Below are 20,103 nucleotides of genomic sequence, written 5' to 3'. Positions count from 1 at the left end.
TCTCAAGTAAACTTTTTTTCATGTTGTCATTATGGGGTGTTGTGTGTAGAATTCTGAGGAAAAAAATGAATTTAATCCATTTTAGAATAAGGCTGTAACATAACAAAATGTTGAAAAAGTGATGCGCTGTACTTTCCGGATGCACTGTAAGTCACTGGGGACTGCCTGTCAAGAAGTTAGAAATCCAGCTGCACAATGAAATGCTCAGACATGGGTTCCTGATCTTGGTGATGAGCTAGGATGGGATTGTTGTGTTAAATACAGAGCTATAGTCTATAAGTAACATAACCTCTCTCTCTCTTGTTCTTCAGATGGGAAAGTACTGTATGAAGGATCAACTTGATTGTATCTTCTTTGGATCTTTTGGACTAATATGCAGACTGTAATGGATCCAGCTGTTTTGGCCAAGAAGAGCATACATAATTCAGGACAAGCCTCTTGGCAATAGCATTGAAGTTTTTCGTTAGTGCGATTAGATGATAGTCATTCAGACAGGTTGCATGCAATTTCTTAGGTGTAATGACAATGGGGGATCATTTAAAGCATGTTCGAGAGATTAAATATTACTGTGGGCACTGGTTAGCACTAATCTTGCAAACACATCCTGGAATGCTATTTGGACCTGCTCCCTTCTTGGCTTTCACGTTCTTGGAATCTCTCTTTATGTCATGTTCTGATAAAGTGAGCACTTTTCTCCCAGAGTAGACTTGGCTCGCTGGCAGACAGAGGTTGGCACCTACCATTGTGGAATTAGTTATTTTATAGCCAGTTATTGTCCGCAGACCTTGTCACATGCACCTAAGACCAGTGTGTTCAAAATGCCCTTTACGTTCTCTCCAGATAGTCAGTCAGCAGTATTCAAGCGTCTCCTTCTATTAAAGTATTACAAAGCCACCTTGTCCATACTTCTAGACCAGGAGTCCCGAGTTGGACAATTCGTTTCGTGTTTGTCATGAGTGGTTTCTGTTTTGGGTATGTCTTGATGAGGACTTTTGTTGTGGTTTTATTTAATATAAGAAGAGACAGCTTCTGTAAACACATTGTTGTTGGCGTCGGAGCTCCACCTGAACATTTCCCAGGCAGCAACACTTACCATATCCTGGAAGCTGGCCTCTGGTCTGTCCAGTGTGCTATCTCATGTGTGACTACAGCTTCCTACTTTAGCTTCAGTTTATATCTGGACTAAAGAACGATGGGGAAATGGTTGGAGTTGAATAACAGAGGCAGCATCTGTGCCTTGTACCTGTCTTTATATGGAGTATACCAACGATGCAGCATCCCGTCCTTTCTGGGAGAAGTTTGGCATTACCATTTTATAACTGACCTTGTTCAAATTGTCAGCAGTAATGAGGACAGCATCTACCATATCACTCTGGTGACAACTGAGTGTCTCACACTGTTCCTCTAGGCTTTGTCTGTGTCCACTTGAGGTGGAATATTCACAGCTGTGACAATGACTTAAGTAAAACCTTGGGGAAGATAATGTTTTTCCGTTTGATCATCAAGAACTTAAGATCGGGCGAGCAATAGCATGATAAGACCATTACATTCTTGCTGTCCCAGCAATTGTTGATCATGAGACACATACTGTACCTCCACACTCCTCTGTTCAACCCCTACAGTAAATGAAGAGTTTCAGCATCCTGAATAACTTGATCCGATACCATCCGACTCAGCCATGTCTCGCTGGAACTCCACTCCTGTGTTTTGATGTAACTGCGCTTGTTCCCCAGTGACTGGACATTGGGTAGTAGGATGCCGAGTAGCTGTGGTTAGTATGCTGGGGACTTCAGCCTGTTTTGCTTTGATAAAATGTGAAATTGGATGGAATAAAAACCTGTAGCCTTGGAGGTCCTGCCCTTAAAAACCACTTTATAATGGCAAGTAAATGGAGCATGTGCAGTTCCAATAACCAGAATGAAAGACACAGGCCATTACAGTTGTGCTTGAAAGTTTGTGAACCCTTTAGAATTTTCTATATTTCTGCATTATATGACCTAAAACATCATCAGATTTTCACTCAAGTCCTAAAAGTAGATAAAGAGAAACCAGTTAAACAAATGAGACAAAAATATTATACTTGGTCATTTATTTATTAAAGAAAAATTAGCGAATATTACATATTTATGAGTGGCAAAAGTATGTGAACCTTTGCTTTCAGTATCAGGTGTGACCCCCCTTTGCAGCAATAACTGCAACTAAACGTTTCCGGTAACTTTTGATCATTCCCGCACACTGGCTTGGAGGAATTTTAGCCCATTCCACCATACAGAACAGCTTCAACTCTGGGATGTTGGTGGGTTTCCTCACATTAACTGTTCGCTTCAGGTCCTTCCACAACATTTCGATTGGATTAAGGTCAGGACTTTGACTTGGTCATTCCAAAACATTCACTTTATTCTTCTTTAACCTTTCTTTGGTAGAACGACTTGTGTGCTTAGCGTCGTTGTCTTGCTGCATGACACACCTTCTCTTGAGATTCAGTTCATGGACAGATGTCCTGACATTTTCCTTTAGAATTCTCTGAATTAATAATAATTATAATTCAGAATTCATTGTTCCATCAATGAAGGCAAGCCATCCTGGCCCAGATGCAGCAGAACAGGCCCAAACCATGATACTACCACCACCATGTTTCACAGATGGGATAAGGTTCTTATGCTGGAATGCAGTGTTTTCCTTTCTCCAAACATAACGCTTTTCATCTAAACCATAAAGTTATATTTTGGTCTCATCCGTCCACAAAACATTCTTCCAATAGCCTTCTGGTTTGTCTACATGATCTTTAGCAAACTGCAGATGAGCAGCAATGTTATTTTGGAGAGCAGTGGCTTTCTCCTTGCAACCCTGCCATGCACACCATTGTTGTTCAGTGTTCTCCTGATGGTGGACTAATGAACATGAACATTAGCCAATGTGAGAGAGGCCTTCAGTTGCTTCGAAGTTACCATGTGGTTCTTTGTGACCTCGCCGACTATTACACGCCTTGCTCTTGGAGTGATCTTTGTTGGTTGACCACTCCTGGGGAGGGTAACAATGGTCTTGAATTGAATTTCCTCCATTTGTACACAATCTGTCTGACTGTGGATTGGTGCAGTCCGAACTCTGATGCGCATCAACGGCTCTTTTTCTGAGGTCCTCAGAAATCTCCTTTGTTCGTGGCATGATACACTTCTACAAACATGTGTTGTAAAGAGCAGACTTTGATAGATCCCTGTTCTTTAAATAACACAGGGTGCCCACTCACACCTGATTGTCATCCCATTGATTGAAAACACCTGACTCGAATTTCACCTTCAAACTAACTGCTAATCCTAGAGCAGGCGTCCTCAATCACGGTCACGGTCCAATTGCTTAATAAGAAACACTTATTGCTCAAGTAGCACTTCTGCTTCACTTTAGTCATCTCATTCGTTAAGATTTTGAACCCTTATTGCTTATTTTAGTCTTAAACAGCTGTAGTCTTGGTTTTTAATGGCTACTAATTAGCAATAACATGCAACTGACAAAAGAAACCAGTATTTCTCCAGTTAGCGTGTTACCATTTACACCTGTGTCTATTAATCATGCACTATTTTGGTTTAATGAAATACCTGGAAGGAAAGTGAAGTGGAAAAAAGTAAAGGACTGAGAATTACTCCTCTATTTTAGCCTTCAATCATGTGGATGATATCTTTAGAAAGGGGAAGAAAATGTAGGATATGAGAATGACCTGACATAGCAGAGTTAAAGCACTAACAAGCCATGAAATGAAAATTATTGGCAAGAATTGTTTTCTAATTAAGCAACCAGGTTAGAACAAAAACCTGCAGCCATTGCGGCCCTCCATGGGCCTCATGTATAAACGGTGCGTACGCACAGAAATGTTGCGTAAGAACTTTTCGACGTTCAAATCGCGATGTATAAAACCTACACTTGGCGTAAAGCCACGCACTTTTCCACGGTACCTCATGCCTTGTCGTACGCAAGTTCTCCGCTCGGTTTTGCCAACTGGCGGCACCCAGCGTCAAAGCAGAGCTACTGTTCTTGTGTGATTACTCATTATTTTCATGACGCGGCTTTATAAATACACAGAAACTAACGCATATTGTTTATTAGTGTAACGCATCTGATTGTAATTAACTCGTAACAATATAATGGTCCACAGAATGGTCAAATTATTCTAAATACCATAACTGCTTTAGCGTTGTTACTCTCACTGCACCTTCTTCTTTCAGCTCCTCCCGTTAGGAGTTGCCACAGCGGATCATCTTTTTCCATATTACTCTCACTGCACCACTCGGAGTATTTATATCACTGTATCTGAGTGTGAATCACAGCAGCAGCTGATCGGAAAGAGAATTATCGGTATACAGCTTCAAGGACACGCTGTCTCAGCCACTGCAAAACGTTTTAAAGCCTTTCCTGTACGGACCTCGCGGTTCAGAAACAGTTTAATCCCAAGAACTTTAAATGCACCAATCAATTGCTCCTTGTAGAACGGTTTGTACTTATAAATACAATCACCCCACTGTAAACTTGCACTACAGTTATAATATCTCACAACCTGAGCCACTTTATAAAGCGTATTTACATATGATGACGATATCATTTTTAAGGTGAAATGCAGCAAAATATGTTTGTTAAATTATACAGATAAAACTTTAACTTCATTTAAATAATCTATATTCTTCACTGGGAGTGTCTTTAAGGATAGAATAATTAAACATGTACTACAAAGATATTTCAATGTTCTTAAACGTTTTGAAGAATCGGCGCTAAGCTTACAGATGGCTTAACGTCTATTACAGAGCTGATTGTGTGGCGATCGGTTACTTGGGGAAAGAAAAGCAAGGACTGCAGGGGCTACGCCAATATATATTGAATATAAAACAGAAAGAGAAAATAACAACACAGCTAAAAACGCAGTGACAAATTTCGACAAAAGTTAAATGCTTGTGTCATGATTACGAGGCGGCTATGCAGTGTCTGCAACATACGTAGCCATCCACCGTGCATGACATTGGCGGGCGAAGGAGCCACCGATTCTTCCTCTGCCCAGTGCCACCACAAGCTTAGAGCCGCCCCTGAGTACTGCTGCAATAAATTATTTCATCGAAGTGAAACACATGTTTAATAACGTGCTTTAACTCCTATCATCATGAAAATGACATCACGTATACATCTCAGTATTTTAGTTATTCAGAGAGCTGTAATATCACGAATGTAATGGACTCTGTGTCCAGTTGGAGGAAGAGAGCCGGTTTAAGAAGCAAGTAGTGATTCACACACATAGAGCACATAGAAGATCAAATACAAAACAAAGCATTTAACGTGCTACTTTAATTACGATGTGATTTGAGAAACTGGTTAATTAAACGATTTTAAGATGAAGTTTATGATGTTCTACTTTAATGACAAAATAAACTACGTGATTAAAGTGGAAATGTCGAGATTGAAGTTGACATTTCGTGCTTTTTCCCCACCGTGTGCCTTTTTCTCTGTACCCTAATAAGCTTTCACATGACACTAAGACAGTGGGCTTACAACTCTTCTTTTCACGGTGACTTTGATATGTGACTTCTTTTTTATTTCCGGCACTGTGCGATTTTGTGGATGTGAGCTTTCATGTTTCTCCAACACGCTATGTCACTCGATCAACTTCCTTTTGTTGATTATACCACGGTTTATTTGAACAAATAGTATGTTTTTCCTTTGCCTCCACTTGGTATTCGCTGAAATTCTTATGTTTGTGCTTTTCCCATTGTCTTTTCACAGAAGGCTGCGCTTAAGGGCAATTTATATTGATTTGCATATTCAAAGAGGCGTAATTCTGGGAGGATTTGGGCGTTACATAATGCGCGTGCACGGCGTTAGTTTTCACGCTGATCGGGATTTATGTAGCGGAAGAACGTGGAAGTTAGAGTACGCACAGATTCCTGCATCTGGATTTTTCTGTGCGTAAGCACATTTCGGCTTTTGTGCTTACGCCATGTTATAGTGTGAGTTCTACGCACGGCGTTATACATGAGGCCCCAGGTCTGGGATTGAGGACTCCAGTCCTAGAGGTTCACATACTTTTGCTGCTCAAAAATATGTAAAATTTGATCATTTTCCTTAATAAATAAATGACCAAGTATAATATTTTTGTTTCATTTGTTTAACTGGTTTCTCTTTATCTACTTTTAGGACTGGAAATCTGATGATGTTTTAGGTCATATTTATGCAGAAATATAGAAAATTCTAAAGGGTTCGCAAACTCTCAAGCACAACTGTAGGTTCTTGGCATCTTTCAGGTCCGTATTATGCAGTTTTGTTTATCTTGGCATGGGAGAGTGGCACCATGTTGGTTAATTGAGCAAATAAGACAAAGTGTACTCTGCATTTAACACCACCACCACTAGTACTAGACTGTCATGGTGGGGAGAGTGCAGAGCCCACTTGGTCCACAGGCCTTCCTCATAAGTCAGTTACCCAGGCTGTGTCGGTGGTCATAAAGTTCAAAATTTCATCTGCCACATCTCTGCCCAAATTTGACTTTCACACAACTCTGATGATGAGCTGAAGATTAGGCTGAAGTACAGTAGAGAGAGTCCCAAACTGAAATTTAGTTACATTTTTGTCCCAATAACATTTTCTACTGAAAGACTGTACCTTTTAGCCAATTCTGGAATTCTTAATACCATTAGAAGTCGCTTTCTATTCTTAAGCGTATTGTGCATTCTTGTTTCATGCCTAACCTTTAATAGGGTGGACTGGCTTGTAAAAAGCTTCAAGAAGTGTAGTAAATATTGTGGACTATATGTTGATTAAAGCTAAACATTAAATAAATTAATTAAATAAATGATTAAATAAAACAGTTTTACTTCCAAATTGTGGAAGAAAAATAAGCCACATATATGATTAAGTAGGATGTCTTTATTGCTGCAAATCGATGGATTCGACTTCCATCAAAGAGAACATCTGAATCATCTCCATGATTTAAAAATTATATCATGAATGACTTGTCAACAAAAAGCAGGAGACATATGGTCCATCTCCACAAATATATTTTACTTTGTTAATTAACGAAGTGATTATTAGTTCTTACCAGACGTTTATGGAGAGTCCTGTCTCAACTAAGCCAGTAGTATAGAATTGCCATGTTTTGAACCAATGTGTAAAACAAGCAGCCACAGAATGACCCACAGTTGTCAGTATCCTAAAGTTAAAAACATTTGCTGTCTCCTAAATTCATTTCTTCTATTTTTAGTGTTTCCTCTTGAAAGGATTATATTCCAAATGATAGGCAAGAATCAGCTCTGTACCAACTAAAGAAAGAACAGAATTGAAGCAAAAGGTAGAAATAAAAGGCAATAAAGCACAATTTATATTAAAAAAAAAAACAACATATCCATGTTGAAGTGTAACAACAACTTCCTCTTGAAACCCCACTTCAGACACCATAAACTGTGGAAGAAATGTTACGCTACATTACTTATCAAATAAAAGGTCTTTATTACAGTACATCGATGGGTTCAAATCTTCTCTTTTATACAATTTAACCTGATGCGGTCAGATTTCTTACAAAGTAAAACCCTATAAAATGTTCCCTTCCTAAAAGAACAAAAATCGTAATGAAGGAATCAAATGCTATGTTTTTTTTTTTTATAAAATGTTTATTCAGGGAAACGTCTATTACATTATCAGCTATGACAGTATATTTACAGTGAGATGTTCCTCCTCCTCTGATCACAGAGGGATATTCGCATGCTTCTTCCATGGATTAGTTTGACGTTTGTTTACAAGCACTTCCAGATCTCTGCAGATGCGCATTCGGGTGCTGGACGGCTGAATTATATCATCAACAAAACCTAAAGAATATGAAAGTAGACAACATTACAATTCATTTCGAAAAAGCTGTTTAGATTACTCAGTTGCATGTTGCACTCCTGCAAACCTTAAACCATAAAGCTGGGGTAAAATAACACTGGCGTCATTTACCGAAAAACTCGTGCCACTTGTATGGTTTAAAAAACAGCAGCATCAGGTTTTACATTTTTAATTTCAAATCTTAACTGAGACGTCAACCTTCCTGTATTTTGGCAACTTTACTTTCGCAGCTGCACGGGCCACTTTCCCGCACCGACGTGCTTTAAGCAGCTCTAGCAAGTTCCACTGAAAACTGCACGGCCATTTATTATTAAATAAGCAAACCTTGCCAATGCACAGCATTAGGCAGGAGACGTAATTTTGTTGAATGGAATTTCACAATACAAAAATACTGCCAACACAAGATGTGGCCTTATATCGTATATCGTATCGTACAGTGGTGTGAAAAACTATTTGCCCCCTTCCTGATTTCTTATTCTTTTGCATGTTTGTCACACAAAATGTTTCTGATCATCAAACACATTTAACCATTAGTCAAATATAACACAAGTAAACACAAAATGCAGTTTTTAAATGATGGTTTTTATTATTTAGGGAGAAAAAATCCAAACCTACATGGCCCTGTGTGAAAAGTAATTGCCCCTGAACCTAATAACTGGTTGGGCCACCCTTAGCAGCAATAACTGCAATCAAGCGTTTGCGATAACTTGCAATGAGTCTTTTACAAGCTCTGGAGGAATTTTGGCCCACTCATCTTTGCAGAATTGTTGTAATTCAGCTTTATTTGAGGGTTTTCTAGCATGAACCGCCTTTTTAAGGTCATGCCATAGCATCTCAATTGGATTCAGGTCAAGACTTTGACTAGGCCACTCTAAAGTCTTCATTTTGTTTTTCTTCAGCCATTCAGAGGTGGATTTGCTGGTGTGTTTTGGGTCATTGTCCTGTTGCAGCACCCAAGATCACTTCAGCTTGAGTTGATGAACAGATGGCCGGACATTCTCCTTCAGGATTTTTTGGTAGACAGTAGAATTCATGGTTCCATCTATCACAGCAAGCCTTCCAGGTCCTGAAGCAGCAAAACAACCCCAGCCTATTTCATTACCACCACCATAATTTTACTGTTGGTATGATGTTCTTTTTCTGAAATGCTGTGTTCCTTTTACGCCAGATGTAACAGGACATTTGCCTTCCAAAAAGTTCAACTTTTGTCTCATCAGTCCACAAGGTATTTTCCCAAAAGTCTTGGCAATCATTGAGATGTTTCTTAGCAAAATTGAGACGAGCCCTAATGTTCTTTTTGCTTAACAGTGGTTTGCGTCTTGAAATCTGCCATGCAGGCCATTTTTGCCCAGTCTCTTTCTTATGGTGGAGTCGTGAACACTGACCTTAATTGAGGCAAGTGAGGCCTGCAGTTCTTTAGACGTTGTCCTGGGGTCTTTTGGGACCCCTCGCATGAGTCGTCTTTGCGCTCTTGGGGTAATTTTGGTCGGCCGGCCACTCCTGGGAAGGTTCACCACTGTTCCATGTTTTTGCCATTTGTGGATAATGGCTCTGACTGTGGTTCGCTGGAGTCCCAAAGCTTTAGAAATTGCTTTATAACCTTTAACAGACTGATAGATCTCAATTACTTCTGTTCTCATTTGTTCCTGAATTTCTTTGGATCTTGGCATGATGTCTAGCTTTTGAGGTGCTTTTGGTCTACTTCTCTGTGTCAGGCAGCTCCTATTTAAGTGATTTCTTGATTGAAACAGGTGTGGCAGTAATCAGGCCTGGGGGTGGCTACGGAAATTGAACTCAGGTGTGATACACCACAGTTAGGTTATTTTTAACAAGGGGCAATTACTTTTTCACACAGGGCCATGTAGGTTTGGATTTTTTTTCTCCCTAAATAATAAAAACCATCATTTAAAAACTGCATTTTGTGTTATATTTGACTAATGGTTAAATGTGTTTGATGATCAGAAACATTTTGTGTGACAAACATGCAAAAGAATAAGAAATCAGGAAGGGGGCAAATAGTTTTTCACACCACTGTATGTCTAAATTAAAACCATAAAGACAACTGAAAGTCTCTTATTAAAAGAAGAGGATTAAAAATAAATCTCACTGAAAAACTAGAACCAAGGTAGAACGTCACCAACACAGTTCACGTTGGCAGAACCATTAGTAACTGTGTACAGGATGGTGTGCACCGACATCATTGTAGAGGACAGTGGACTGTGACCGCAGGTTATGCACTTTCAGCGAGTCACGACCACAGACGAGGATGGTAAATCACAATCTAGTTTCATAAACTCACAACTGCGTCCACAGGCTCGATTTCAAATTTAAATATTAGAACATGCAAAGCACCAATGTTATCTTTGTATTGCAACAGCTCTTCTGAGATCTTCAAATGCTACCGAGTGCGGAAGCTGTAGTTATTGGAGCTCTCATGAACCGTGGATGTGAGAACAAGGAGGGGATGAAGTGCCACAGGAATGAAAAACAGACCGTGAAATAGCAGATGATCGAAGTTGGCAGTTTTCTGGAGTCTTCACACGTGAGGAAGTAGATCACCTCCCAGCGGTAACAGGGACTATTCAGAAGGTACTGCTTCATCTCGTCTTTTGTTGTGGGTTTACACTTTGAAAAATGAAAATGCGATGCAAACGCAGCCCGCGATTCAAAAAATTTCTCTGCCTACCTGTTTATCTCGTCTGACGGTAGCTGAAAAGCAGCAGCTGGTGATCTGTCGTGTCCAACAGCAAGCCATGCTGTCTTGTGGTCCAGCAGCCATATTGGCTCTCAACGGATCAATGTCTGTGTATTTATCCCACGCGAACCTTGGCGTAGATGCATCGGCTGCGCGAAGCGCTCAACTGGCAGCAGATCCACTGGCGCGGCATCGGCTGGTGTTTGACCAGCTGATGCCGGCTTCTCACTCTCTTGCTCGATCTCCTGATCACTGTCAATAAAATCCGATTCTGAAAAATCAGAGTCCGACTCCGCGATAATGCGCAAAACATTGTCTGCCGAGTGTTTTCTTTTCTGCACTTGCTTCGCTCCCTTGTCACATGTCGATGCCATCTTGCCATTGTTTACATTTTGCAACTCACGCACACGCAAGGATTAGTTGCAGAGTCAACGAGTCTAACATTCTTCCAAGCACAGAGGGAAAGCCTGTGACGTGATAGTGAGATTTGTCGCCATTAACAGCTGATTATCGCCCTCTATCCCTGGATGTCGACTTTAGTCGACATGCGCCCTCAACCCTAAAAGAGTTAAAAAAAAAAGACTGAAGAACACAGGGCAAGAACAGGAGTTTTACTAAAAGTCCGTAGGGGTTCAGAAGAGGTGGTGGGAGTTCAGGGTGTTGTGTGTAGATGGGTACAGAATTGACAAAAACACATGATGCAGAGGGTTATGGGGTGAGAAACCTTGTCAGAATTGGCTGATGTTAGGAGTGGTGTTCCACATGGGAAAGTGATAGGGATGCTGCTGGTTTTAATATACATAAGTAATTAGGATGGGAATAGAAGGAACAAGCTGGTTAAGTTTGCAGAAGTCATCAAGCTAGCTGGATTGGCAGATCATCTGGAATCCACCGAATCATTACAGAGGGACTGGAACAGCATACAAGGCTTGGGCAGATTTGTGGCAGATGAAATTTAATGTATGTAAAGGTAAAGTATTACATATAGGAAGTCAAAATGTTAGGTTTGAATACAGAATGGGAAGTCTGAAAATCAAAAGTACATCTTATGAGAAGTATTTAGGTGTCGTAGTGGACTCAACACTATCAACTGCAAGGCAGTGTTCAGAAGCCATTAAGAAGGCTAACAGAATGTTAACTTATATAGCATGATGTTTAGAGTACATGTCCGGTGTTCTGCTCAAGCTTTAAACCAAACTGGTAAGGCCTCAGTTTTGGTCTCCTGGTTACAAAAAGGAAATAGTGGCACTAGAAAGAGAAGTGCGACTAAACTGATTCCAGGGCTACAGGCAATAAATTATGGGGAAAGATTAAAAAAGCTGAACCTTTTCAATTTAAGCAAAAGGATACATGATTGAAGTGTTTAAAATTATGAAGGGAATTAGCAGTGGATTGCAACTTCTACTTTAAAATAAGTTCATCAAGAACACAGGGACACAGTTTTTAACTTAAGGTAATTTTCAAACAAACATTAGGAAGGTTTTTCTTCACAGAGAGAACCACAGACACAAAACAAGCTACTAAGCAGTGTGGCAGACGATAACATCAAGTTGAGTTTTGAAAGTCTTATTTTAGAAGAATTAAGAGGACAGGAACAGTGCGCATTATCTGACTGAATAGCCTGTTCTCGTCTGAATTTTCCGAATGTTGTAACATCATGAGAATATTGTCTTGTGAAGTCTAACTCACAATATGAATTGTACCATGGAAAAAGTGTATTGTCTCACGTCTACATGCCATACTCCACCCCACCCCACTGGATTTGGTGCAGTCCAATCTTGTATTTGCAATATTTTTAGAACGCTGCCTTAATTTTTGTTGAATTTTTTAGGACAAGCTCAAAAGCACAACATCCATTTTTCCTCATCTTTTGGGACACAACAAGTTAAGTTTAACCCAGTAACTATTTCACATTTGTGGATGGTCTGCTAGTCTGCCATAAAGCATGAAACCCAAGTTCTGGGTGCCCTGAAACAGTCACTAAAAACCCATACCTCTCACGGCTGCAGGAAAAGGATTTGCAAATGTCTCAACATATTCTGCTTCAGCCTCCGCTTGGTTTTCTTTACCTCTGAAGATGATTTGTACAGCACCCTGGGAATAATACAAAAATATTTGGAATACATGAATTGGATTATAGCAGTGCTTATGTTAAGAACTACAGCTACAGATCTGTTTGACCAGTTCTGTTAGTCTTACAAACTAGAACATCACAAGGCACAGAAAAATCACTTTTTACATTTGTATACTTTATAATTTCCCTACACACAAATTTTCTACCAACTCCACTCATAATTGTGCTATTAAAGGGGCAAAAGCAGCTAGAAAAACATCAGTTTTCCCCTTTGTCAAATTAACTCTTATGAACATAAAAAAGATTTTTTTCACACAGTCCACAGTCTGATTAAACTGTATTGACTGGTTTAACAATCAAAGGCCAAACTATCCCATTTAATAGAAAAATCCTCTTCAGAAGCTGGCTAAGACATACTGCAGAACAAAAACAGGCAGCAATCCACGTCTCCTCCGTTAAGTACTTTACCTTTGCACCCATGACAGCTACTTCTGCCGATGGCCAGGCGTAATTCACATCTCCCCTCAGATGTTTGGAGCTCATTACATCATAAGCGCCACCATAGGCCTAAGTGAAACAGAGTAACATCACCCAAAACAAACAATGAGGACTTCAGCTCATGCTAAATATAACAATTCAATATCATTAAAAAATAAAGACCAACAACTCCCCTAACACACACACAGGTTATGTTTCTGTAAAATTTGAAAAGAAACGGATTTCCTGCTTAAAATTTTAGCATCACTGGATCAGGCGCCTGTATTTGCAGCATCAGTTACAACCATGTGGTGTCCTGTGCGGTTTGGACACAGAGCTGCCCAGCTAGATGGTCAACACAGAGCACAGTGTCTCAGGCGAGGCCCTCTGCACACCCACAACTATACAAATGTTACTTTCTAAGCTAAAATAAAAAGAACCTATGATAAGTACAGTATATAGACTCTGGTTCAATTAATAATAATCTTTAAATTACAAGTTTAAATGTGCATGTAGAGAAACGGTCACGAGATAGCACAGTGCTCACATTACTTTTATTAACCCACTGTGAATGTTAGTGCTATTTCTGATGAGCTGAATATATGTGATCAGTAACGGCGCACTAACCGACAACGTGCCGTGAATACACTTTACTGGAGCATTCCTAGTTTTCGTACTCTCTCTGTTTAGCATTCATTTGCTCAGAGGATGATGCGCTTGTTCCTTCCTGAGCAGCTCTTCTTTTCTCCACCCTAGAGGCCCAATTCTTCTCTTCTTTCGTTGGCATCTTTTCACATTAAAACTGATTAAGTCAGTGTTTGTGTTGCAGTTCCTTAGTACGTTTTCTTTTTCACTTAAGCTGGCACTTAAGTCTTCAATCTACCTCAAGAATGATTTAAGATATGAAGAGGTAGAGGAAGTGACTGACGGTGGTAGGGATGAGAACGGCGCCCGTATGCATGCACTGTATGGCCACCCTGCTGGCCACTGCCGAGAGTTGATACTTCTCCTTGGAGGGCAATCATCACGTAGTATATGTGTATCACATTTCAGGCCAATAGGTCAAACGGTTTGTGAGCTACAGGCGATTTAAAATCCTAGACAACCACAGTAGCGAATTATATAAGGAGATCTTTGTATGTATTGTATACATTTTTATAGTACGTAGTGGTATATATATCTTTTATTATATAATCATGTTTAATAACTGCAGGGGTATTATGTTGCATGCAAATTATGTAAGAAGAGAGGAAAAAAAAAAAAAAACCAACACAGTACACAGTTGCCTTGCTTTCTTTCATTCATTCATCAAAATGTATTTTTTGATTACAGAGGCCAGAACCTTATGTGAAAGCCCAGGTCAGAATGGGATGCCTGCCCCTTGCATGGAAGAGGTACTCGTATTTCATCATTCAGAGTCTTAAATGGTCACCCCAAACCTATTATCTGGAATGTACAATGAAAAGTTAAGAGTATCCTAGTAAAATAACTGGAGCAAGCTCCACTCCGGTCACGGTGTCAATTTAATTCACAAAAGTGCCACATCAGGACTGTGCCCTTCAGCCCACTGGTGGAGAGTGCACACCGCCATCTTACGAAGAGCTAGCAGTCCAGCTCGCTCACATAGTCACATAGGCCAGATCCATGAACGTTCATGGAGGTTTATACAATATCACATTTGCATTCAAAGAGCTCGATTATCAGGACCTAAAGGAAAACAATTCTGTGATGGTTGGCTTTTGATATCCGCATGCACTAGCACAGTAATATTAAATACAGGGTGGTCCAGATCGTCTGGATGACTGACTTATGCAGGGACGATTCCAGTTTGGCGTGAAGACGATTCTTCAGGTTGTCAGTTCTCACACTTCTCGATGGTCCGTGATTTTCTATGTAATAAACTTAATAAGTTATAGCGTAATGAAAATTGCATAATTAGATCTGGACCACCCTATAGTTATTGATTATTCGCTTAAAAAATACAATCTTTACCTTGCGTGTGATAATTGTAATTTTTGGCACAGTAGCCTCAGCAAAAGCAAAAAGTAGCTTAGCTCCATGTCGGATGATGCCTCCATATTCTTGTGCTGTTCCTGCAAGTCATGATAACATACAGTCAGAGGTCAACTACAGAAATGGAGAGGGCACAGTAGAATGAATCTGCATGAACTCATTGTGTAATGCACAGCATAAAAGTGGAGCAGGGTGCTAATTTAAGAACATGAAGAATGGGGGCCACCTTAGACCGAGAACTGTATAATCAGCACTGCACGGGGATATTGTTCATCTGCATGTAGCCTCCTATTTAGTGAAACCTAACAGTTCAGGTTCTACACAGAAAACTAATTTAGTCAAGTTGATCAGTCTAAAATAAAATGTTCATAGTCCTAAACTAACAACTAAAATCACCTGACGCCCATGCTAACAAATGTCAGTCGATTTCATAAAAAGAAAAAATCACTCTAAACAGTGGTGGACAGTCACTGATTTGAATTAAAAAACAGTTTGATTTCATTAACTTTTTTTTTTTTAAATAAATAAAACAAAACAAAAAACACATTCTGTAGTACTGTAATCTAAAAATAAGAAAACGGTTATGTGTTAAAAAACATTTCCTAGGTTGTAATTATTGAGCTGCTTTAGGCGTCATTTACATGCAAGAGGAGCAAGTGGCTGACTCAGAGATCCAGAACTTTTCACCAATGTGAACGGCATAATTCAAATTATCCTGATGGATGAACTTGGCCATCTTTAGAGCTATGCCAGCCCCTAGAGCAGCCTGAACACAAGGATTTCAATGAACATGCTGTTGTACATATGACTGCAGGTGAAGCAGTAGAAAGTGAAAAACACCAGACAAAAGTTTAAAACAAAAGGCTAATGCAAAAAAAAAGCATGAGCAAACAAACATTTTCTACTTTAATGCAGAAAGAATACTCAAAAATTAGTTAAATAGATCTGGCCTAATAGAAGAAAAGAAAAGGAGTCATGTAAAAAGGATGTGGCCGTTTTTGTAAATAGGTACATTTACCAAAAAACTCTTCCTTGCTTACCTGGAAGAAACCCTGGGACATCAACAAAGGTTATGATAGGTATGTTGAAGGCGTCACAGAACCGAACAAAACGAGCACCTTTCACAGAAGAGTTGATGTCCAAACAACCTGAAATGTAGTCCACAGTTTGCTGCTTATTATGTGACCCTAAGAAACCATTACATCTTAACCATCTCTTCTCATTCGACAACCTTGTCCATTTTATAATTTTTCACCAAAGCCAAATAATTAGGCAGCAATTGATCTATTAGTGCAATTCATAATATGGCTATGTGATGCCTTAAAAAGTTCATATTGTCATTTCAAAACACTGATTTATGATACCATCATTTGCTCACACTTGGAGATGTTTGTAAATAACAAATAATTAGCTGCTCTACCATTGTACCATGAAAAGCACCTACAGTGGGCGGTGGGAGGGGAAATGAGTGCAGGCGTTTTAGCTCGAGAGATGAGAGTTAATTTTGTTGTCTCACAGATTGCTGCAACTCAGCAAAATGCAGTGGTAACTGGGAAAATAATTGTGAGGATTGTGAGGTGATTCATTCTTAGTTCATTTGAAATTGCTATAAACCACAATGCCATACTGGCATGAAACTCGAAAATTAAATCTTTCTCATAACAATGGATCTGAATAAATGTCTACCAACAGGAAATTAGAAGTTATTAATTAATTTTACTCACTCAAACACAATTTCTCCAGATGTTCTCCTTTTACCATAACTTAGTGCATTGTCATGCAACCGGTGTGCGGGGCGCCACAAAAACTTTTGTAAAATATTTAAAATTGCTATTTTTTTTTAACTTTTGGTTGATTAAAAAAGATAATGTTTAAAAAATATATTTTATGTTGGAAAAACAGATAATGGTTAATCAGATTGTTGAATAAATGAATGTATTTAATTTTGAATGCAAGTTAAAATTTTTGCTGTTCACCATTCATCATAACACCACCAGCGGTGTCAAAAACACATCTCGTGAGACTTCAAAAGTCTTGCTGTTAGAAGATCTCGCTCACTGTACGGACAGAAGGAGGAGCAAATATAGAACGAGAAAATACAAACACTACATTTCGACTCTTGCTGACGAGAGAAATGTGAGAGACTTCAAAATGATCGACAAGAAAATGCGCGCCTGTCTTTCGAAAATTGTTCCTCGCATGAATCTCACATGTGCTGAAAAATAATCAACGTTTACATTAATTAAATTTAAGATTTATCCTTTGACTCCTTTATTAATAAAATGTCTTCCAAACTTTTAAAATTAACTGTTTTTGTTGGAGATTGTCCATAGATTGTGTCGTCATGACTTTATTTATGGGCAGTCCCTCAGGCGCGCTGCGAAAGAAAATGTTTGGACTTCGTGCGCCGCAATTCAAAAAAGGTTGCCTTTCACAGAGTTAGAGAAAAAAAGATTGCATTTCATTTTGCTTCACTGTGGCTGAGCTATAGCACATATTTTTGCCTTTTCTTATCATGTAAAAATGACATGCCACAAAAAATGCATTACACGGAGTGTTTATTGGCAGTACGAGTTTGATGTGCATGCAGGAAGACAACAGCACTGACTTTAAATCCACTTTAAAAAACAAAAAAGTAAAGGCCTGCTTTGATCTATAATGGAATTGGTTTATTTCAGATTTATTCTCTCATGAGCAGTGCTTGAAGCTAAACCACACTCCAGGCAGTAATCTGTTTAGTTAGTGTCTTGTTCCTCCTTCCATTTGGTTTTTTTTTTTTTTTTTACACAATGGGGCAGTGCCATCCCTTTGGAAGTCGTAGCACATGCATATTAGTATATTATATTGAAGGGAGTGGAGATCCCCGTGAAGCATCGCACTCTGCTGGTACTGGTCCACTTCAAGCAACTCATGCAAGACCGAACAAGCACTGCTTTGCCGCTACTTTCCTTGTCCAGCGCCTAAATCTGACTACATTGGTTATGTAAAATACCACAGCACAAGGATATCCTCCAGCTGACCAACAACCCTACCCAGGGTAAGAGAGTTAGGAAAACAGATGGTGAAGTATTAATATTGTAACGTTGTTGACAAGTTACATTAGTCTGAGAACCGGTCATCCACCGTTGAGGCTGACATTCCATCGTGCAAATGAGCAACTTCAGAAGACCCTTTAGGACGGTCAAAACAAAAATCCAACTTGCGTACCAACTGTGAACAGTCATTTTAAGGAAAGCATCGTAAAGAACGAGAAACAATGCACCACAGCAGCTCTTCCCATTCAAACTTTGTGCATGAAACACTCATCAGGCACACTCCTGCTGCGATTAGGAGTGCTTGACAGCTTCCTTATGAGGAGGCAAAATGAAAAAAAGAGGAGACCGCTACAGTTTCCTGCTTTGAGGAAAATTTCTGCAAATGTTTGGAGCTAATCAACAATGTACGATATCCATCATTGGCTCAATCCTAGTTCACAACAAAACATTTTCCACATATTTGGAAGACAATGGCTAAACAAACAAACAAACATTATGCTAATACTGTCTTTGATAAAGTCTTCCAAAATGCAGTGCAAACTGTGTTCTTCTACCTCTGCCTTTACCACAGTGCACACTTCGGTCACTATGTTTTTCCTTGCAATTAAACACATTTGTAATATATAATTTCTAAGCAATAGCAAATATTGAATTTACTTATGAATTACACTGCATATATCATACAGCATTAGCATCACCAGTGGAGTTACCAAAGACTTCTAAATATTATACGCTACATACAGCTAAGAATGAGAAGTCAAGCAAATTTACACCTTTTCATCAGGTAAGATGCAAGGTAAGCTACTAGAAATTCATAAACTTCAAACTTGAATTGTACCACAAATTCCACTATTCACCTATTTGTATATTGACATATAAAGTTTAAACTTGGCTGTTGGAACTGAAAGAAAGCAGGCAAGATAAAACTAGAAAAATTCATAGGATACCTACAGATAAAAGGTGACTATGCCAAGTAACTTCTATTTTTTGATTAACACACTTACCAGATGCTACTTTTGGCTGGTTTCCCACAATTCCAACAGTCCGACCATTCATTCTGGCAAATCCTACAACAATATTCTTTGCATAGTTGGGCATAATTTCAAAGAAATCCCTCTCATCCACAATCTACAAAGATAAAGTAGAGTACACTTTAACTTTCAACAGTGATCCTCAATTTTAAAGATTAAAAACCACAGAACACAGCATTGTAACAGAAAGCACAGGCTAAATTTACTTACGCCATGAATAATGTCTAGCATATCGTAAGCCTTTGTGGATTCAAATGGCACTACAGTATCCAAGCCAGGAACAAGACGGTCACTAAACAACACATATAACACAATTTTGCAGTTAGTATGAGCCAGCCAGTGCAAGTAGAACAGGGATCATTAAATAGTCTGTAAGAATTTGTCCCCCAGGTCAAATCTAAATACTCTGTTGGCAAGGCCAAGCCCCCTCAACACCCCACACTCTAACAGACAGACAATCTCCCCAATTCACTGCACATTTCAACTGAGAGTTTGTGTAACCTGTCAAATCTAGATCAACAGGTGATAAGGAATTGAACAGCACAGCTGGCATAGTGGTAGTACTGCTGCCTCACAGCAAAGATGCCATGGTTCACATCCTGGGGCCTCCCCGCGTAGAGTTTGCATGTTCTCCCAGTGTCCCCATGGGTTTCCTCCCACAGTCCAAAGACATGCAGGTTAGATGGACTGGCAACGCTAAATTGGCCCTAGTGCAAGTCTATGCATGCGAGTTCACCCTGTGTTGGGACTGGCGCCTTGTCCCTCCACAACCCTGCTCATGATTTAACAGACTTGGAAGATGGGATGATATGGAATCATCAAGCATATGTTGCACAGAATTCATTCTGGGTTTATTATCAAATTCCTTTGCCCCTTTTGTAAATCCACAGCAGTTGTACACATGTATGTAGCTTTCATTTATTAGAC

General features: G+C 39.4%; 1 protein-coding gene across 2 annotated transcripts in view; it reads right to left on the bottom strand.

Annotated features, from left to right (window-relative positions):
- Positions 1 to 7,616: 7,616 nt before the first annotated feature.
- The window catches only part of pccb (propionyl-CoA carboxylase subunit beta), a 41,084-nt gene continuing 28,597 nt past the window's right edge, over positions 7,617 to 20,103 (bottom strand). Inside the window, exons 9-15 of one of the 2 annotated variants that reach the window (XM_039761589.1) lie at positions 19,387 to 19,468; positions 19,150 to 19,273; positions 16,151 to 16,258; positions 15,090 to 15,190; positions 13,089 to 13,187; positions 12,541 to 12,640; positions 7,617 to 7,832 (exon numbers count right to left, since the gene is read on the bottom strand). In XM_039761589.1, the coding sequence (XP_039617523.1) occupies positions 7,711 to 7,832; positions 12,541 to 12,640; positions 13,089 to 13,187; positions 15,090 to 15,190; positions 16,151 to 16,258; positions 19,150 to 19,273; positions 19,387 to 19,468 (736 nt within the window). In that variant the 3' untranslated portion in view covers positions 7,617 to 7,710. The remainder of the gene's footprint in view (positions 7,833 to 12,540; positions 12,641 to 13,088; positions 13,188 to 15,089; positions 15,191 to 16,150; positions 16,259 to 19,149; positions 19,274 to 19,386; positions 19,469 to 20,103) is intronic. The other variant, XM_039761599.1, reaches the window with a different exon arrangement.

This window comes from Polypterus senegalus, chromosome 1 (assembly GCF_016835505.1).
Source record: "Polypterus senegalus isolate Bchr_013 chromosome 1, ASM1683550v1, whole genome shotgun sequence".
In the NCBI taxonomy this organism is placed as follows: domain Eukaryota; kingdom Metazoa; phylum Chordata; class Cladistia; order Polypteriformes; family Polypteridae; genus Polypterus; species Polypterus senegalus.
The sequence above is the reverse complement of the archived record's forward strand: the minus strand, read 5'-3'. Positions and strand labels throughout refer to the sequence as shown.